We start from the raw sequence: 22,846 nt of genomic DNA, 5'->3' as shown, positions 1-22,846 counted from the left end.
TTATTGTCTGCATTTCATATTTTCCCAGCAGTTGATGTTTGAAAGAGAGAGTGAGGATTTCTGTGGTTAATTGGATTGTTTTCAGCTGAAAAGGCATTCACATGATTGGAAAATGACACTTTTTGTTCCAGAGAATGTGGTAAATTTATTTTTAGTGTAGTGTACATTGTCTACAAATACTTTAAACCAAGGATGCCCAGAATTATTTGCTTGAAGGATGAACCTTATAATTCAGAAACTTGTTACGGGTCCGCATCATTTGACCCAGTTAGTTTGAAAGAAGAAACCAGTACTGTGAATTACATTCTGTATTCTTTCAACTCCATTAGATCTGATTATAGAAAGCAGAATCTTGTAAAACATATAACTTTTATCACCATAAGGAATGTGTTAAACAAGGCGTAAGACAGTATGTTGCGTCAGGTGAAAATGAAAGTACAAGGTAACCAAAAAAGTTCTTGCCATTCTATAGCAGTGATAAACAAAGAGCAATACAGTGGACGGTACGTACCTTTAGGTTTCGAAGTAATCTCCATCAGCATCCAACACCTTTTGCCAGCGTTCCTGCAGCTGCACATACTCTGGTGATAAAACTCGGCAGGCTTGGACGCAAAGAAGTCCGTGAGTGCGTTCCTCAGGTCTCCCTCATTTGCGAAGGATCTCCCACGGAGGTTGTTGTCGAGGGAATGAAACAGGTGGTAATCTGTTGGTGCAAGGTCCAGTGAATATGGTGGATGGCACAGTCTCTTCCAGCCAAGTTGCTGAAGGGATCTCCCCTGTCCTCTTTGCCACATGTGGCTTGGCATTGTCGTGCAAGAACAGCACACCCTTGCGATTCACCAATGCCGGCTCCTTCTGCCGCAATGCACGGTGCACGCTTTGCAACTGCTGAGAGTAGAGGTCAGCAGTGATGGTCTGACCAGGTGGAAGGAGCTCGTAATGCACCACTTGCCAACAATTCCACCATACAGAGAGCATAACCTGTCGTGGGTGCAGAGGTGGTCTTGAGGTGTGAGGAACAGGGTGTCACGTGGCGACAACCAATGTCTGGTATGCTTGGGAGTGTCATAGAGGACCCACTTTTCGTCACCAGTGAGCAAGCGATGAAATATGGGTGTGTTCAGGTGCCAAGTGAGCAAAGACAAACAGGTTGTGACTCGTTGTTCCTTGTTGGCTGCTGGCAATGTGTGGGGTACCCACTTGCTTAACTTGTATGACTTCCCTATCCCATGCAGGTGCAGTCTGACTGTTTCAGCGGAAACATGGAACCTTTCTGCATGTTCATCACACGTTAGACCACTGTCCTCCTCGATGGCTGCTTTCAGAGCCTCGTCATCCAACATATGTGGTCGTCCACTGCGAGGTTCATCCGAAAGGCTCACATCTCCCGAACGAAATTTCTGGAACCAATGCCTGGCAGTGCGTTCGTTCACGGCATTCTCCCGAAATGCCTGGCAAATGTGGTGACTTGATGCGGCAGCTGACAGGCCCACTTTAAAGTCATACAACAAACACACACGAACAAGCTGCTTCGATACCTCCATTTCTCTTCGACACTGGACAAGCTATGACTGCTTTGTGTGCGCAACATGCCTGTATTACTGACAGTCGATGGTCAGACTAACTCCCGATCACTTGGCAGGCACGTGTGTCATTTCGTTTCCTCTGTGAGCGCATGATTAATGGGACGTCAAAAACGGCAAGAACTTTTTTGGTTACCTTGTAGTTTGGAAAAGAATTGTGGATTTTATCACACTGCATGCAAGTTACCACATCATATATGGGGTGCCCGTAAAATCATAGATTTGCATTTATTGGTATGTTATTTTTGATAATTCAGGTAATTACTTGGTTTTTTTGTTCGAAAGGTTCAAGCTGGTTTGTTCCATGGTGGGAAGTCTTTGTGTGAACCACAGAAGACGTCGGAAAAGCAAGTGTCAGAAGGACAGTGCCAGTGGGAGGAAGACTTGCAGTTTGATTTAGAAGTGTGTAATATACCCCGAGCAGCAAGACTGTGTTTTGTTGTGTATGAAATATCAAAAAGTGCCAAAGGTGTGAAGTCGAAGAGGCTTAAAGATGGAAAGCAGGTACTGCTATTGTTTTAATCCATGTATTGAATTTTACTTTAATAAGCAGTTCCCCATGTTTATACACAGTTTTATTTTTATCTATCCCTTTATTTAAAATGACCAAATTTTCTTTTTTTTTAATGAACAACCAGTAAGATTCTGAAAGAGGTGTGACAAATTGAGTCATAAAAAAGGATAACACGTCTTAAATGCTTTTTTGTTTTTGGCCAGGATTCCTGAGCATAATTACGCCGTGTGTTTTTCATTTGTGGTAACTTCACACTGTTATCAGCTTCCGTAATTTGAATAGCCACTTCAATAATGGATTTATATTATATTTAATAAAAGTTGAACATTTTCAGTCATGTAATATTTTTCTTATTTTGCAAAGATCTATCGGGTGAACCATTTGAGATGCCAGAAAAGTAAACCGTTGTGTACAATACGTTAATGTACGTATCTCTGAGCAGTTTCTTGAAATATATGCAGAATGGATGAAAGTTTTGAGTGGGTGCAGGTTTACAGACTTCAGCGGCGTGGCACTAGCGTTCATGGTAGATAAAGAAAGTGGTCACGCCACAACAGTGCACAATGTATCATATGGGATGTGCAATTTTCGAGTGTTATATGCACACTAGTACAGCCACATGGCTGAAGTCTGTGAACCTGCACTCACTCAAAACTTACATCCTTTCTGCATATATTACAAGAAACTGCTCAGAGATACATACATTAATCTATTGTACAGAACGGCTTACTGTTCTGACATCTCAAACGGATCACCCAGTACTTTCTATTGTGCCATCGTCACTTTTTCATCTTTACAGGAACTGTATATTAACCCCCTTGCGTGGGTGAATACTGCTGTTTATGATTTCAAAAATCAACTAAAAACTGGTGCTATGACGCTTTATTTATGGACATATGCAGAAGATATGCAAAATGATGATCTGTTGCATCCTCTAGGAACAGTTGTGTCAAACCCAAATGTTGAGCATGCCACTGCTTTAACAATTACATTCCATAGGTAAGTACCAACAGTGTGACTGATCCATGGCTGCAACCACTGAAACATTTTCTGTATTAAAAATATTAACTCTCTGCTCTACCTGTCTATTGTGAAGTCAATAAGAAGGCAAGCGATATATTGACACAATATTTATAGCACATTAACATCCTGAAAGAACATTGGGGTTAATATGGTTAGGTCGTCTTGGATGGCACATTCAACATCCTCATGAAATCACTCTCTGCAATTTGATTGTTCAAAGTTCCTGAAATCTTGTCAATTTTTTGTTGCTTATCACCTTGGCTTGTTTGCCAGGCAACCAAGTTCTAAGGTTTTTTTTACCCATCTTTGTTCCTCCTCCAACTTGACTTTTTAACCTACATTGGAGTTGCATTGATTTAAAAATTTACTTTCATCTTTTTTTATTCACCCTCATATATTTTTCTTTTCACACAATTGGGGTTGGATTTTTCGAATGACCTCTAGAGCCAAAACTCTGGTTTTCATTAGATTTTCGTTAAGTTAGGTTTTTTAACGTGTGCATAGGACAGGGTTTTTATGCATAGAAGATTGTCTACTTGATCATAAAATATACGTAAGAACACTTAGAATAGGTGAAAATTGTGTATAATAAATAAAATTACTCGTATGTTATTTTACTGTTTTGGTGTATATGAATTAGTGCTTCAGTGAGAGTATTTCGAGCTCGAGCGCCAAATACCGGTAGTTTACATGGACAATGCTGGATAGCGTATGGAATTGAGAGCTGTTTCGCTTGAGCAAATAACACTCCAGGCAAAATGACTGGTATACACTCGAAGATCAGTAGTACATGTATAACCGTAATTTGTCTGTGGTAGTAAGCCCTCAAATATGGATTCTGAAGTGAAAGAGTCAGTGAAATTGTCATTATCTCCATGTTAAAATGCAGTTCAGTCTGTCTTACCAATACACTGATACTTGAAAATGAAACAGATGATTGTGGGCTCAAACTACCAAGGTGGATATTTTACATATGCATGTGTCTATGATTATTGTCACATTAAAATGATCTTCCATTGTTCAAGTGTGGGAGACAGAAGGAGTACAAGCGAGCGAACGTGATCCCATGCATTACTCTAATATGAAGGCTCACTCTAACTCTAAAGACATGGAAATATATATTTTTTCAAATCCAAGACATTTATCACTTGATACAGGATTGAAGTGAAGTATGCATGACTCATGGTGAATGATGCATCCTTTGGTTAAAATGAACATATTAGTCTTATTTATGCATAACATTTTTTTCATTGATGCATGGTTGGTTTTACTTCAAAATAAAACAGACAGAAAAACCAAAGATGATGCTTAATTTTCCCAAATGAAAAAGAAAAGATTTCTTTGGTTCTTAAATCAGTAAGTAATTTTAGCAGAATTATGTTATGCAGTATCAGAATGTCATTGAATTATGTATTTCTATTTATCTGGATGTTTTAAGTAAAGTATTTTTTGAAAACACTTAAAGAAATTAGTTTATGTGTACTAAAAAAAAGTTTTCTGTGCCAGGTAATTTATTAAGAAATTATGTATAATTTTTATGTAAAATATGTATGAAGTAATTAACCTGTCCAACCAAACATGTGCGTCTTTCTCCAACTTTTTCTGAAAGAACCAAGCAGCTTTCTAACCCCAATATATCCCTGCAACACTTTTACCCAAGATCAAGCAACTATGTACCCTATTGTATCCTGCAAGAGTGAACATGCAAATTCATACCAATGTTCTACTACCCATAAGGTTTCAGTGTTGACCCAAACCTGTACAACCATACCTTATAGTGTGAAACATGCCATGTTATATTTCCATTGCTATAATTTCAACTTGTTGTTAAAGATCTTACGGTGCTTTATTATGTATGTAACGTTTGTTAAATTTCCATTTTTTAAGGTATCACCATGATCATACAGTTATTTATCCTTCGAGAGAGAAAGTTCTGGAATTCGCAGCAAGCCATGACCAGGACACAGCCTCAATGGCCCATGCAACCCCACAGACTACATTGGCCTACATGGAGCACCTGCGCCTCATGAGCGAACAGGATCCCCTCCACGAGATGCACGAACAGGAGAAGAAAATGATATGGAGCCTTCGCAATGACTGCCTTTATCATGTACCTAACCTCCTTCCCAAATTGCTTGACTGCGTTGAGTGGAGTGATCACAGAGAGGTAAATCTTTTCTCCCTTCTTAATTCAAGGTATATACCTAATGTAGACCTATCTCTCATGGGTCACGTCTTCAAGTACGTGGAACTTCGATGTTATGTTCCTGAATTTTACATTTTCTCACAATATACATTCAATCTTGATGGTCCCAAAATAACAAAATGTTTTTAAAATTTTCCTCGCTTTTACATTTTCCGGCATTTCAAGTTTTTTGAGCTTGGTTCACTGAAAAACGTAAAATCGAAGTCCCACTGTATTTTTTTAAAAACATTTCCTCTAACTTTGTGGACAACTTTTAACCATTGTGAACATATATATTTTAAAATATCAGATTGTAATATAGTTGTAGGATAATATCAGTGCAATACTATCCTTGTTGTAAAAGGGAAAGTTACCCCACTTTCTTTACACTGCCCCATGATGGGACATGAGGTTTGGGGATGTTAGATGTAAGGCTTCACACAGATTCAATCTCTGTACCATTGATTGATTTGATTTATTTAGTGTTTTAAGTCCACTTTATGCACAGTAAATCTCTCTACCATAGTGGAGATGGTGGTGTTATCAGCCCTGCCTGCCTCTAATCCCAGAGTAGCTCCTGTATACATGTTGATGAGGATTAAAGCTTTGATAAATAGTATTTGTATTATAAAATATTTAATTTGTAAGTAATATTTCAAATGTCATTTGTATGCAAAGTGTTTTTGATCCTTCATATTGTTAGATTAAACATTTATCTCCTTAGTTTAACTTCAGCAATAAAGATGGATGCTTTGATTTAAGAAAGGTTATGACAAGACTAGGCTAACGAGGTCTCCTCCGCACCCTTTGTGTCCTTATACACCCTCACAACTATGTCCCAAACCCAAAAACTCAGACCTCGGTACTTTGGACACACCCGTCAGGCAGCACATGGCAGCACAACATTGTAATTGTCTTTGCGAACACATTCCATTAAAAGAAAATCAATATCAAACAATAAATTTTGATCCAAGATGTTAAGAAGGAACAGTCTTATGGCTAATTTTCAGACAACCCTCCCACTTATACAATGAATTCAAATGACCCGCAAGCTCGACTAGAACCGCCCCAGCTGAAAGGCAAACGATGCATTAGTACAAAGTAAAAATGTTACCTAAGACCTGAACATGCATCCACATGCTTATTTCCAACTAACATGAATTTACGAAGAAGAGAATGAATTGAGTTTCATACACGTTATGTTTATTCATATAAAGGGAAAATAAATTTGCTCAAAAAAAAAAAAAAATGTTTGTACTGAACCTAGAACAATTTGCAACTCTCTCGTATATACATTACTTTCATTGGTGCATAAGATTATAAACCAAAAGACATGAAATAAACTCGTCCATTCACAATAATTTCTTCACATATCAAATTACAATCCTTGCATTACAGTATCATTGGAACTAAAAACATTAGCTCCTACAGTAATATCAGTTACCATTTGGTACTTAGTTACATTATTGTAATTGAGATTATACAATGATATAGAAACAGTGTACTACAATATTGGCACTATTTACTTGAATATATATTGTCCTGTAAGTTGAAATATGAAATCACAGTTATAAGCAAAGAAACTGAATTTGCAAAATTATCATCATACAACGTCTTATTATAATTACATATCACTGACTTGCACGAAAACAAAAATTTACGTCGATTAGTGAGTTTGTTCGTGTGCTACTAATCTTGACACATGATTACCATTGTAAAGGTAATGAGTTAAATATCAAGTTCTCAAATACATGTTTCACATTGTGCTGGACAACGACACTCTTATTCACATCTATACTAGTACGTCAAACTGCATTGCATTGGTGTATTAGTACAAATACACGAAGCTTCAATTTTCATGCATATATACTTGCATTGATCCATTGCACATGCAAGTTAGTGCTCATAGATCCTATCCCACGAAAATCCTGCGTCTGGTGGATCTATTTTCCTTGTTTAGAAATAAAAAGCAAGCCTACCTTAACATGGCTGCCGAAGTAAATTTATTTCTATTGTGAACAAAGCCCATTTTCAACTTCCAATTTGAGGTTTAGCTGGTATGAGAAGTGACTGACATTTCATCAATTTCCCATCCAAATGTTCCGGTTCCAGCTTCTCACTGCGATAATAATGTGTAAAACAACGCCTTTTTCGAGCGTTGAAAACTTTATCAACAAGATGCTTGCATGCTCTAGCTATTCCGGATGATGATCATCCAAAACTTTTCATTCTTCGCACATACGGAGGGAAAGACAAATTTCTTTCCCTGTGCACTTTTAAGTTAAAAAGTTATGAGAGAGCACACAACAATACAGCAGTTAATCTGTATAACAAGCTGCCCAGAGAGTTAAGACATGAACCAAAAGTGGAAAGGTTTAAAAGTAAAATCCAAACCAAGCTAATTAAACATTCATTTTACAGCATACAAGAATATACAGAGGCAACACTCATCTTTTGAATGCATACAGACATATCTATTGGACAGAGTGTGAGGGACTCGAAGTCTTGTGTATGTGTACCAGGTGTGCCGGTTAATAATTCTTAATTGATCCGAAAGAAAACAAGTGTATCTGGGGAGAAAGGTAACAAATGCTTTATTCAAAGTATGCGCCATCACTAGCTATACATTTTGCCCATCTATACGTCAAATTGTGGATGCTCTACCAGAAAAATCGTTCACATTTTGAGGTGATCCAGTCAGCAAGCCATTGTTCGACATCTTCAAAATTGTTGAAGTGTTGCTGGGAAAGTGAGTGAGACATCGCTGAAAACAAGTGGTAGTCCAAAGGGGCTAAGTGTGGTGCATATGGCAGATGGGGCAAGAATTCCCAGCCAAGTGCAGAAATGGTGTGTGTGACACCTTTCGCTGTGTGTGTGATGAGGCGTTGTCGTGCTGCAAAATCACTTTTCCGTGTCTTGTCGCTCAATGTGGATCTTTTCCATGGCATGAAGACGATCAGATATGGTTTGGCGACCAACTTTTACCTTCTCTGCCAGTTGTTGTTGCATTTTCGTATCGTCTTCGTCCAACAGTGCTTGCAATTCGGCATCTTGGAATTTTTTTGGCTGGCCCGGGCAATCTTTGTCTTTCAAGTCGAAATCACCACTTTTGTATTGTCGAAACCAACGCACAAACGTGTCTTGCGTTAGGACATTGTCACCGTACGTTTCCACAAGGATATGATGGCTTTCACTAGCATTTTTCTTTTGATTGAACAAGAAAAGCAGGACGTGCTGCACATGCTCCTTATTTGGTTTGAAGGTCGACATGTTTCCTGTACAAACCCAATATCACGATCACTCGCACCCGGTTGCACATCCACGGCGTTTTGACAGGTATTGCCCTGGCAACACACTGACGTAACAGTTGAGACTGTGCACCAACCCTTGCTTCCAGCACCATCCAACAACGAAATTAAGAATTATTAACCAGCACACCTGGTAATCAGAATAAATGTTAAAAGGTATGGTTAGTTACCATACATGCAGAGCTTGCTGTTGCACATCAAACTGAAATTGGCATATCTTTATATGCAAGGGTTATAATACACCAATATATATGTGTGTGTTTTATGTTAAAATTACCAAACTTTATTATCATGTATTTCTATTTGACATGCCCTATACTACAGATGTACTTACTTGTATGTGTATCTTATGTTAAAATTGCCAAACTTTATTATCATGTATTTCTATTTGACGTCCTATACTACAGATGTACCTACATGTACAAAATTGTAGTGCTTGGATGCAAATAAATCGTATCATATCAATATAAGATTCCACTACAAAACACATTAATCGAGTTATGTATGGCCGACCCTGTGGCCAAGTGGTTAGCACATCACGCTGCGACGCCAAGGGTCCCGGGTTCGAATCCCGGTCGGGCTTGGTTGTTTGTGAATGTCCATTCATCAATTTCATCATTTCATCACTCATCCCCATCTTCGCAAATTAGCCAAGAGGCACAAAACGCATAGTAAAATAAACTAAATCAATCAATCAATCAAACCAACCAACATACAATGACGTCACCAATAACCATGTGTCATCAACATTTATCCTTGTTCAGGGATGGGGGAAAAGAATGAGTTGTAGAGGGGTTAAAACGTGGTTAAAATAGTTGAAATGGATTAAAAAGTATGGACTTGATCTGTGCATAAAGTGAACTTAAAACAAAACTCGGCAACAGCCATTCTTATGACATCAACTACTTTGTAATAATTTTAACAATGTTTTCCCATCACTGAAGAAAGACCAAGGTTTTTGTTAATATTCTGGTAAAAACCTCTACGGTGTTTGCCTCAAGGAATTTGGTGTAATTATGTTTAAAATATTCTTGCAATTACACATTTATTGCTTAAACATTCAAATCTACTTTATAGTATGATTTATTGTTTGCAGGTTTTTGAAGTGACAGCTCTTCTCCAAAGGTGGCCTAAGCTCCAAGTAGAAAAAACTTTAGAATTATTGGATTATGCTTATGCAGATGAAGCTGTCCGTAGCTTTGCTGTGCATTGCCTGAGAGATGTCAGGTAAGGGTTTTTTCTTTTAATGTGAAACCATAGTGAGACACTGCTGAAATAGTTATGAAGCTCAGTCGCTTGGGAGTGTAACAATATTTATTGATTAGAATGTAAATAGTTGGAAGTCATTTAACCTTTAGGAGCCCAAGGTCATTTTCACAGTGCTGCCCGAGCTGATTTTGAGCAAAATGCAGAGTTTCAATAAAATGTAATTGGGATTTCCCCCCAAGGAAAAAGTACATGACAATGTCGACATGCACATGGAAATTATCGCTGGCATGTAAGGAACACAAAAGTATTTGCATTATTATCATATGACCAATGTAACGCGAGTTGTAACTCCAAAAACATTGGTCAGCACGCCACTGATTCAAGCTTCAAAATGCAGCATTACCTTGAAATCACTGTAGCTCAGAGGCTAATTGCCCTAGAGAGATGAATGATATACCGTTGTACGCAGAATGAATCACAGATTCAGATGATATAAAATTTATGCACATTCGGCATATATAAGGGGGGGAATCCCCCCAAAAATCATTTTTTTAAAAAAAATTGTGGTTTTCCCCTGCCCCCCTGAAAAAAGGACTGAAAACATTCCTTTTGGCCTCAGGTACCGATAAACAAACTTCCTTCGAATACAGTCTCCAGGGGTGAGGGAAACGCATTGCTTTAGAACAACAAAGCCTCCCTTCCTTTGTTGTCGGCTAAATTTTTCCCTTGAAAAAAGACTCAAAAAAGAAGTCTCCTTTTTCCCTCCATGTTCATGAAAAAAAACTTGCAACAATCATTTTTGTTAAATACATGTTAACAACGATATGAAAACAGAAAATCTGAATTCTAGCCAAAAAATAGAGAAGTAATAACCTAAAAACTACGACCTTAACAAAGCATCTTGATCGAGATGATTGGGCACCTGAGATACAGTTTCACATAAGGTGAACATTTATTTTTATGCTGTGACAATGAATCAAGTATTAGAAGAGAGAGACCACTGAGTTGTAGTTTGTGGATTTTCCCAAACACTGCAGTTGTCAATGGATCTCTTAAGTCAGTTATTAACCTTGATAAAGCTTCACATCCAGCAGCCTAAATAATGCCCTCTGTCCTTATAGCATTAAGATACTGCTAAACCTGATGCCAGCGAAGCAGTTTCTTAAATTTCTTCTCCTTTTGAAAAACTGCTGTGATATTCCAAATTCTGAAAAATTACTTCGGCTTAGAATTTCTTCTAGGTAGAGCATTCATGCACATCTACATGCAAGTTGCTTTTGTTGTTGTATAGATATTCAAAATAGTTTAATAGGCTTACATAGCCACAAAACTATTGTGAATATCTAGACAACAGCGAAAGCAAACCACACAAAGATCCATGCAAATGCTCAAACCATTTTATCACAACAATCACCAATGAAACAGATGCAAGATGCATAGCTGAAAATTTTTCGTGAAATTTTTTATGACCACCTGCTTGCTTTTATTGCCCGGAAGATATTAAAAAGCCTTATCAGTGAATAGGCAAGATTAAGAAAGAGTATAAAAGAGTACAGAGGAGATGGAAATGTATGGTTCAATGGTATTTGAGTGCAAATAGTTCTTTACTACTATTTCACATTTGTTTTGCCCTTTGCAGTTACTTATTGCACTTTTAGGCTGACAGTGTTTGGCAATGAACAAATTTGAACTCTTTATTTTTCCACCCTCAGATGTTCCAGAAAATGTAAATAGAAGTTTTACTGTAAATGTGAAAATACAAAATGAATCTAGATCATGTAGAATGATATAAGTTGTGTGTGTGTGTGTGTGTATATATATATATATTTTTTTAATGTTTATATTGTTTGCTTTATTTTCCAACAGTGATGATGAACTTTTATTGTACCTGCTGCAACTAGTCCAAGCTCTGAAACATGAATCCTATTTGTACTGTGATTTGGTTGAATTCTTGTTAAGAAGGTCATTAAATAATCAGAAAATTGGGCATTATTTGTTTTGGCATCTCCGGTAAGTGTCTTTCTTCTTAATTGAAATTTGCTTGACTTGTTTTTTTTCTGAATTTTGTTGTCTGATTCTTATGGAGACACTGTTTTATTTTTATTTTTTTGTTCAGTTTTTTTTTGTTTGTTAAACACTCATATATAAATTATTATTATTAAATATTTTCACATTCTTATTTTGGATATACAGAATATATATGCTTTTTACCTTAAAATATATTTGATGTTAAATTGGGTTCTTGTACGTTAAAAAAATTATGTGTGTGTGTATGAATGTATGTACAGCATCTTTCACAGCCAAGGTGGCCGTGGAGCAGTAACTAGCATGCCGGAAATTAAGAGTGCATCTGCTGGCATTTAGACCCACAGTTGTACTCTGATCTTGGCACTGGATGCATTAGTGCTTCGGTATCCAGGTAACTGGTGTCCAGTTTGCACGTGTTTGTGAAATGTTAAGGTGTTAACACGTGTTTAAATGATTTTGTTTTACTTTCTGTATTACTGGTGCTTTTCTGCAGTCTAGTAATGCCACACTATCCGTACAATATATAAAAAAAAATAATTTATATAGGACTCCTACGTCATTGCAAATTCTTGTAGGGAAGTTTAAATGCATTTTGCAGCAGAATTCCCTGATGTTACCCGTTTCACACAGAAACAGTGTTCGGAAACGGTCTGTTCTTGATAAGAAGCGAAGGGTAAAATGACACGTGCTTACTGAGGAGAAACTAGACTATGATGGAGCATGGTTGAAACATACCCCTCAAAAATCCTTCCAGCGCTAGCTTTTAAACCTGAAGCAGAACATTAGAATTGAAAGAAAATATTAGGAGAGAAATTGAAGCAATTTTGGAAGAGGAACTGATACGTGCTAGTGAACATTTCCTATACATATGCTGTAAATGTGTGAATGCATAAGGACATCATTTAACATCTCTTGAAGGAAGGTACATGATCATTTTAATTGTAACTGTCAGTGAAATTGTATGAGATTATTTCATTATGCAGATGTTGCATCCAGTTTGCCGGCAGATACGATCTTACTTCCTAGCATGCTAGCTGCTGCTCAGCTGTGAAAAGGCACATGCACTTACTGACACACACGTAAATATTGACATATAAATGGAGCACATAATTGGTTAGCAGATTCATATACATATGGAAATGTTTTACATAGAGAGCAATTTCTTGTTGAAAGGGGATAGGTGACTAGTATTGAATGAATAGTGGATTTAAATATTAGGGCAATATTAATTTATCTCTAGAAGTAGGTTGCTACGATGCCAGGGATCCTGGGTTCGAACCCTTGCCTGGGCATGGATGTGAGTGAGTGTCTATTCATCAATTTCATCATATCATCACTCATCCCCATTTTCGCAAATTAGTGGCACAAAAGGCAAAGTAAAATAAAGCAAATCATTCAATCATTTGAAAAGTAGGTAAAAATTAACAATGTGTGCAAATAATCTACTTGAAACTGGGCCTACAGTTTAAAGTGGGATCCAAACCATTATGTTTCTCCACCAAATATTGAAGCTATGATCCATTGCTTACAAGGCGATAATGTTACTACAGCCCCTGGAAGGCCCAAGTGTGCACGTTTGAAAACTGAGCAATTGTTGAAACTATTAAGACATAAAACTGCCAGTTCATAACTAGTTGCAATGAACATGATTTAGCTGAAAAAGTGATGTGGTCACTTGCAAAAAGTAGGGCAGATTTCATCGGTACCATATTACAATCGGCCAAATAGGCATATCAGGTTATCAATAAATGAGCCAATAATTTTAGCATCCAGATATTTATGTAAATATCCTACAACATGGTGTAAAATTCTTCCATTTTATTATTATTATAAATATGAACATAAAGATAGAACGCACATGTTCTTCAAGGAACATGTGCATCATTATATCTGATTGGTTGAATATTTATTAGTATGTATCTATTTGATGTTGATACTTTATTGTTATTGGCAGACATTTTAACTGATCCATCCTTAGTATGAATAAAAAATACATGAATTTAATATATATGGTGCATTCCAGCAGAAAGTTGGCATGGTCGTGGAAAAGTGGAACAAATTGTTGGTCATAAGTAGAGTCAAACCCTGACTTTATATTTCCCCACATTATACATCTAATCATCTTGGTCTCAATAGAGTACAAAATGTTAAAAAGGAGTTTCCACATTTTACATTTTCTTGCATTTTAAGTTTTCTCACCTTGGTTCCCTGAAAAACGAAATATTGAGGTTCCAATGTTATAACATGTACGGCTGCAACAATGCAGAAACATGTGTTCGGCAATTCTGCACCATGTGATCGGCTAGTTATATGGTTCGTTGAAGGAACCTCGTAGATAAGCTGCTGCAGTAGATGCTTACAGTATTGCATCCTTTAAAGTTTTCAACCATATGCCACATGGAAGCTATTTGAAAGATCTTGACATATTCACTTTGGATAAGGCATAACTTTCACCAGATGGATGAAGTCCGGTTTGGCATGTACTTACTTTTCACTCAAGCTTTCACCACATCATGTGGCTTCATCAAGAGATAAGATAAGAATAGTCAACATGGGGAATGTAAGTTGGGTTAAAAGGGTTAAAATTGACTAAGAAAGAGAGCAGAGTGCCATGTCACTGCTTCCTACTCCATCTCAGGCTAGCAACTGACTCTCATCCAATATGACTGCCTGTCAGGAAGTGAACTATCTGGACTTAACCATCGAAAAAGTACATGGCAAATTCCAAACTGCAGTCTACAGGAAGCCAACTACTGGAAAACTGTTCAGTCATAAGTCCTCAGCCTACTCCAGATTGTACAAAAGAAACATTCGGTAAAATCTTGCAACTAGGGAATGGATTTTTCGGTGCTAAAAAGAGGGATTTAGAATTTTATAAGCTCCATTTTAGGACTTTTAAGTGCTTTTAATGAATTAATAGGCATAATTATTAATTAATAATAATTTTGTAAAGTAACTGGTTTTACATGCAATTTTTATACAAAACTTACTATTTTTAGTGCAATGAATACTATTTTTTGATTATACAATTTGTCCAATGTAAAAAATGTATCATATTTTGAAGCACTGCGTCACCATATGCTTTTCAATGTTCTCCATGGTGAAGTTCTTCCAGTCCACAAGTGGGCGCTTGTACAGTTACGGACACTTCAGGATTGTAACAATCCCACTAACTTGCAATGTAATCATTACAACCCAGAAGTGTCTATGGAGAACCTCTCTATGCCGCAGGAAGTTATTTCTGCAAACTTCATAAATGCAACTGCTCCTGATCCCAAGGCAGGTATGGTTCTCCTCGAGGCATAGTGGTAAAGTCTTCACCTTGTAACGAAGAGGTCGTAGGTTTGAATTGTTTTCAAATGTATCTTTCAGAAAATAATTGATTGATTTGGTTTTAACCCAGGCTAGGATTCAAACCTGGGATTACTGGTGTCATAACTCACTGGGGTAACCACTCTGCCACGGAGATCAGCTCTAAGAAAATATAATCCTCTCTTGGTCTACAGTTAATTTTTATGTCTGGAATGTTACGTTGACCATAGAACCCACCGACAAAAGTGTAAGAGTGCCAGCTGAATGTTACATCCATTCTGCTGGAGTGTACAATATATCGGTTATTATTTTCGTTATGTGGTTTGTTGTCCTGTGGCATTAGACAAGTAATTTCATTTTTAGATCTGAAATGCAAGTTCCCTCGGTGTCTGTGAGATTTGGCCTTATACTGGAAGCCTACTGTCGAGGTAGCCAGGAGCACATGAAGATCCTGATGAAGCAAATGGACTCTCTGAACAAGCTGAAGCAAGGAAGTGAGCTCTCTAAGCAGAGGAAGGATAAAGAGAAGGCCAGAGCTTTCCTGCAGGACTATCTGGCAGAGACTCATTGTATGGAGACTTTATCTAACGTTCTTAGTCCTCTGGATCCATCACTCAGGTGCAAATGTGTGAGGTTTGTATTGAGTTAGTATTTTCACATATAGCCAATACCATTGTTACCTTTTTCATCACAGTACAAATATAATCAAGGAATGACCAATTACTGTGTAACAACATTTTGCTTATAAATGAAAATAATACTGCTCTGATATAAATTGATTGATTGAATTGATGTTTTAAGTCCACTTTATGCACAGTAAGGAACCGGACCTACAGTTTAGTGTTATCCAAACCACTATGTGCCTCCACCCGGTATCGAACCCGGGACCCCTAGATTGCAATGCAACGACACTACCACTGCACCATCGGGGAGGCCTGCTCTGATATAAACTATGATTATCTTTCTTCTACGCACTGTTTGTGTGACAAAACTGTGAAATTGTCTTTACATATTTCTGGTTCCTGTTTCCCCTCCCATTCTGTATATTTGAATCTTTGTTCCCAACCATTTTTTCAATTGTATATAAAAGGAAATGCAAAATACACGTTTTAAAAACTGTTCTACAAGGGTCGTTCAAGGTTGACCGGGACTTTTATTTCTGCAGAGGAAATAGGTAGCAGAAGAAACACCAAACTATGTCAGTTTTTCAAAGTATTCTCCGTTCGCGCCGAGGCACCGTTGCCATCGTTCTGGCAGCTCCCGAATTCCTTTGGCGTAGAAAGAACTTGGTTGTTGTTGTAGCCACTGGAGGACATCGCTCCGCAGTGCTTCAAATCTGGACTGTAGGGGGGATGGGGCAGAACTTCCCAGCGCATGTCGGACAGAGTTGTTGTTGTCACATTGGCCGTGTGAGGACGGGTATTGTCATGGAGAAGAATGACATTTCCAGACAACATCCCAGGTCTTTTCTTGCGAATGGACTTTCGTACAGCACCACTCAACAATGTGGAGTAATACTGGGCATTAATCGTGCTCCTTTTGTCCAGAAAATCCACATGGATAACGCCCTTCATGTCCCAGAAGACACTTGCCATGATCTTTCCAGGGGACGGCTGCGTTTTGCTTTGTTTGGGGGGGCGGGGAACCTTTATGCCGCCACTCCATGCTGCGTCTTTTGGTCTCTGGAATTGAATTGTGCAACCATGTTTCATCACACGTTGATGATGGATTGCAACAATTCATCACCTTCTGCTCGAAACCGATTCAGAAGCTGTTCACAGACCGTCCTGCGTGTCCACTTCTGATCGAATGTCAGCTGGCGGGGAACCCACCTTGCACAGATTTTGCGGAAGCGTAAGTGGTCGTGAATGATTGTCTCAACACTCCCGACACTGATATTCACCTCGGCAGCAATATCCCGCACTGTTACTCGCCGGTTCTCAAGAATCATTTGCTCAACACATGCGATATTCACTGGTGTGACTGCAGTCGGGCGAATGTGTCCATGCGCTTCATTTGTCACCAGCTCCCGTCCATCGCGAAACTGCTCACACCATTCATACACTCTTGTCCGCGACATCGTTTGTTCACCATACTGTGCTTGCAATCATCTGAAAATCTCAGCTGGTTTCACTTTCTCCTTCACGAGAAATTTGATTACACACCGCTGCTCCACAGCCACAGACACACTGCTTGCTGCCATGTTCGCTGCAACTGCTGCGCATGCGCGAAATACGTCATGCCGGGTGCTAGTTACTCGTAAAGGAATACATTACGTCACCCGCACGTTTCATCATGATCCGGCTATTCATCGATTTTTTACGTACGAAAATCCCGGTCAACCTTGAACGACCCTTGTAATTTGTGAAAATTGCAGATTTGTACAGTTGTCAACATAAAACGACCCATGTCTTTATAGTTTTTTTCTGCTGAAAGAAGTGTTTGTAGTTTCCAAGATGAATAGAAAAACTAACTTACCTTGGTAAGGATGCACTTCCTTGATGATAACAGCCACATGATGTATTTCATGTAATTATTGAAAAGTGAGAAAAATGAAGAGAAGTTTTTCATGGTGGGCACAGTAAACTGAATTTTAATATTGTATAGGCAATGTTCTGTATTTCCACATTGAAAATTATTTTTTCCCCCAATTAATTTCAAAGGACCACTGCCTTCATTAATGAAGGTTACAGTGTCTGGACTTTCACAAGTGCACAGCTATCTCATCGACAGCAGAATTCAAGACAAGAATGACTGCAGTGTTGAGTCCTTTGAATAATTTCCTGTGATAATGCCTAGAGGCACATATTTTTGGTAAATAAGAAAGCAAAATTTCAATACAAAACAGTCAAATTCGGGTTCAAAAGCGGTAAATAAAATTAAATTTCGCTGTTATAGCTGTATATAAAATGACTTTGGTTTTAAAAATGTGAATATAATCCCAAATTTCATTTAAAAACTGCACTTACTACACAAAATAAACATATCCCTTCTAATAGCACATTTATGTCATTACCAGAATATTAAGTGTATTCCTGTATGAAGTGGTCCATTTATTCTTCTCGAATATTTACACCAGAATTAATCAATTTTCTGTGAATTGCATAACTCCCAGGATAATTCTGACTTCAGAAAGTGTCACGTCGGTATATAAACTCTAAATTTCGTCTTTGAGTCTATTTCGCATTTTGCAGTTCATTTCGCATTATTTCGTGACAAAACAGGGTGGGAAATTCCTTTCCACACTTTTCAGAAACATGAAAAATTAACACTACAATGTTTTTGTCATAAACGAAATATGCATCCCTCTAATAATGCCTAATCACAGTAATAGATTTCGAGAAATAATTCACAGATATTCACAAAAACTAACTACCTTTTTATGTTTTTTTGCATTACCCTGTTAGAAATGTCTAAACGTTAGTTGCACAAATAGTCGTGTCATTTTTCTCACTTCGATCACCTGGAACATGTGGTTAGGATCGTCAGGGAAATACATTGTTCATCCTGTGAGTTAGCTATGTTGTTACTCATGGAAACTTCCAAATGTTTTTTGTCACAAAGAGACCAATTCATTTATGTTGTACACGCTTTACTTAGTTCATACTTCTCTCAAATAACTGCTGACCCCCCATGGCAGAGTGGTTAGCATATCATGCTACAATGCCAGGGGCCCCGGGTTCGAATCCCGGCCTGGGCATGGATGTTTGTAAGTGTTTCATATCTATCAGAGAGCAGGAATGCAAAAGGAAATGCAGCACATTTAAAAATAAAACTGAGAGTTCTAATGTTCTGCCAGCTTTCCTCAAGCATTGTTAAGGACAGGGACGTCGGAAACGTGGGGGCAACTTACTCCCCTACTCATCATCGAGGGGGGGGGGCAGTATAGTATTGTTGCCCCCCCACCCCCTGGTGGCATGCTAGAAATGAGACTATATTCTTTCGAACTTATCTCTGGTTTTGAAAAAAAAATGGAAAAATATATTTTTTTGCTAATTTGATCAACATAGCCTCAAGTTTTCGCTACCAGTAAGAAGTATGTGACACAAAGATTGACATGCAGATTAGAATTGCAGCCATGTCTCCAGGTTTCCATTGAATCTACCAGGTTTTGTACGTACAGGCGAGGTCTGTGTGAAACAATAATCCCAGTGTACCCCGGTAGGAAAGGAGTGGGAGACGAGGGGTCAAAGGACAGCTTAATTTTAAATCTCTTCTTTTCCATCTACGATAAGACGAGACTAGATCCTCCAAGACTTGTCGAAACGAGACCAAGAATGAGACAGACCTCTAAAAAGAAGAAGATGCAAACAGAACGGGTATTTACATTTCAAGACGAGACCCAGTACAAGATAGACATTTATTTACAAGTGGACAGAAGACTGAGAACATAAACCTCTCCTTCCAGACAAGACGAGAGACTAACAATTACAGTCTCGATCATATCGGTGCTGTTCCTTCAGTGGCGGAATAACAACTTTACGGTGCCCCCTTCACAATATAACAGAAAAAAAAAATATTCTCCTGTCCTCAATTATCTCTACCACTTGCTTTAAGTTCTTTCCAGTGTTTAGATCTTTCGCCCCCCAACCGCTTCTCACAAAATTCATCACCTATGCCCCTTAGCTACAGACCTAACATGCATGTCGTAAAATGTCACAGTATTTTCTATTATTCAATCTAGCTGTGCAAATTATTTATCAATATCAGAGAAATTTGAATTAGCCGCCCCCCGTGAATGAGATCCACGCAAAAGCACACATACACATGATCCTCAGATGAAAGTTGACACCCCACAGCCTGCCCCAATCTGCACTCTTGCAGCAATTTTGGCAATAACTTCTCTCAAAGTTTCTTATCTTTCAGCACCTGGGGCCACAGTCGTAGTCAAGCCAGGGTTCCCTGGACCAGCGCTTTTCCGAAAATTTTGAAAGTTATCTGGAAATTGTGATCGATGCATTGAGGATATTTTTAAGGCATCCTTCTGTGTGTCTTAAAAGGTTATAACGTTGCATTTCATTCCCCGTCCGTATGGACGTGCCATGTAGGCACATTTAAGAGGATCTCTGCCATTTTGGAGTTGCTGTAATTAGCACCACGTTCTGGTCGGCTTTACCCACCGCAGGGTTGTCCCTAGGTACCCATTGATTTCAGGTTGGGCGGAAACAAGGCTGGAAAAATTCCCACCCTAGGAATTGAAGTCGGGGTCTCCTGCATGACAGTCAGACTAGATCACCACAGCTCCGGGAAGTTGGCATTTCATTCAAACTGTGCAAATTATTTTTCAAAACATGAAAAAGATAAAATTAGGCTCTCGGCGGGAGACATTCACGACGCCTCCTCAACTAGCTTCAGAGGGAAGAGGTTAGTCTATTTTGAAACATACAGCAATGAGAAAGTGAATATCCCAACCTATTTTTTTTAAATCATGTTCAGTTTCTTGACATAAACCAACATTCCAAGCTGAAGCAAGAGACGACGTAGATCAGGAAGCAAACCAACATTCCAAGTTGAAGAAAGAGACTACGTAGATCAGGAAGCCGCATTCACTTCGCTAACACAGTAAACAAGAACTCGTTCAGGAGCAGAGCAGTTTCGGATCAAGAGCCATTTGCAAATATCCTGACCGCTAATTTGGTCTTTGTGGAAATAATCCCTCGTTAGGAACCCCTGCAGTCAAGAAGGTCATTGGCCATGCGAGAAAGAGTACCTGCCTCAGACGTGGTACATAGCATATTCTTGAGAATTCCAGTTCCTTCCCCCTTCCTTTTTGGTCGGGTGGTACACTTATTGTCAAGAGAACAGCTGCATTTTGAATGGCTGAAAGTACAGGAAAAGTCAAGTGGGAAGATCACTGTACTGAAGTCAGTCCCCTGATATAGATGCAATAGACTGGTAAGTTGTACTTCTCTCTTTGCATTTTATTGACTAATTGTTTTCTGTGTTGAAGGACAGATAAGGACGAGACAAAGTACCGTCTCAATATATCATCCCTTCTTTGCACTCTCGGTTTTTAGTGCTGCAAACTTTATTCCAACCTATAGTAATGGGAAATAGAAAATTGAGATATGAAAAAATCTTGTCATTCATTTTCTTTTTTTTTTTTTTTTTACAAAAGACAACTTATCAAGCACTTATGACGTGGGAAGGGAAGAGCGGATAATTTTTTTTTGTTTTTAGTACTCCTCTTAGTTTTGAACGTAGTGTCTGAATGTGGCTGACTGATTGCTTAGTTTTAGAAGTATCGTAATTTATTATTATGTTCACGGGTTATTTAATTTTACTTTGAGAGGGTGATTTTGTTTTAGATGTCGACAAGGCATGATCTCCTTCTTTAACATCTCAGTAAGGGGGGGGGGGGCTAATCGCTCCTGCCTTCCATATGATTCTCATGACAAATTTATTTCAAATCTGGAACATCTGACCGAAGCGTTATTGATGTGTGAAGGCTTGTGAGGTTGAGAGGGATGAAAAACAACACCTTCTGGTGCAATTTACTTTTTCACACTAAGCAATGTGTTTGATAGCTAAAGTATTAACAATATTATATATTATTTTGTGTGGATAAATTGGAGATGACCTATGAAAGCGAAAGTGACTGGGAATAATGCATACTACAGAGGAGGTTCTACCAGAGATGGTTGAAAATACATGGAGTTTTATAGCGATTAATTTCATATTTTTAGATCGTTATCATGGCACATTGACGACAACAACGACCGATTTTTTGAGTGCATATATTTTCATCAATTGACGCATATAGTACTAAAATCTTTATATATGCTCAGCATTTCCATTTGTGGAGAAACACGACACGTTAGTGTCACTCCTGTAACTGCTCGTTAAGTAAATCTACCCCATAGATTGAGCTTCAAATCAAATTTTTGTCACTTTATTATTTTTTTATAACACTATCACACACAATATTTGCCTACGTTTTTCGGTTTTCTTTAATAGGGCAGTTGAGGTCTTCACACACTTTGTGATAAAAAGAATTGATTTATTAATTGATTTAGTTTATTTTACTTCGCTTTTCTGCCACTTTTCGCTAATTGCAAAGATGAGAATGAGTGATGACACGATGAAATTGATGAAAGGACATTATTCACAAATAACACCTATGCCCAGGCCAGGATTCGAACCTGGGACCCCAGGCTTCGTAGCATGCTGCAATAACCACTATGCCATGGATATCGGCATGATGAAAAGAAGTAAGAAGTCTTAGGGGTGAATGACATTTCTTCCTTTACAACCTACCCCTTGCTACAAAAATGTATGATCAACATGGGTACTTTCTTGACACAGTTATAGTACCTGTGCAAGGAGAGATTTACTTATCCTCCCCTCATCTCTCCGTTTAGCTAAAATAAACAACATTAGAAAAATCAACAGAGGATCGAATAGTGGGTTTATTTATTTATAGTTGTTCGTCAGAAACTCATACCTAATAAAAATAAATGACAATATAATATGTATTATTAATTTTATATATTAGGAAAACCTGCCCCCCCCCCCCCTAGCTGATGCACGGAAGTTGGGATGTCGTGGAAGATCGTAAATATTGCCAGACTTATTTCCCATCCATTCTTTCTTGTGTATAAGATATCAGCCAATCCAGGCTTGTGAAGGTCAAAATGAAAGACTATTGAAGAGACATAAAATACAATGAATGGATGTTGGGTTT

General features: G+C 38.2%; 1 protein-coding gene across 2 annotated transcripts in view; it reads left to right on the top strand.

Annotated features, from left to right (window-relative positions):
• Pi3K92E (phosphatidylinositol 3-kinase 92E) overlaps positions 1–22,846 on the top strand; it is a 122,918-nt gene that overhangs the window by 82,467 nt on the left and 17,605 nt on the right. For both annotated transcript variants that reach the window (XM_083120630.1, XM_083120629.1), the window contains exons 7-12: positions 1,869–2,087; positions 2,897–3,096; positions 5,008–5,287; positions 9,710–9,840; positions 11,689–11,832; positions 15,526–15,795. In XM_083120630.1, coding sequence (XP_082976756.1) covers positions 1,869–2,087; positions 2,897–3,096; positions 5,008–5,287; positions 9,710–9,840; positions 11,689–11,832; positions 15,526–15,795 — 1,244 coding nt within the window. The remainder of the gene's footprint in view (positions 1–1,868; positions 2,088–2,896; positions 3,097–5,007; positions 5,288–9,709; positions 9,841–11,688; positions 11,833–15,525; positions 15,796–22,846) is intronic.

This window comes from Lepisma saccharinum, chromosome 4 (genome assembly GCF_977018435.1).
Source record: "Lepisma saccharinum chromosome 4, izLepSacc3.1, whole genome shotgun sequence".
Taxonomy (NCBI): Eukaryota; Metazoa; Arthropoda; class Insecta; order Zygentoma; family Lepismatidae; genus Lepisma; species Lepisma saccharinum.
This window is presented reverse-complemented; position numbering and strand designations above follow the sequence as displayed.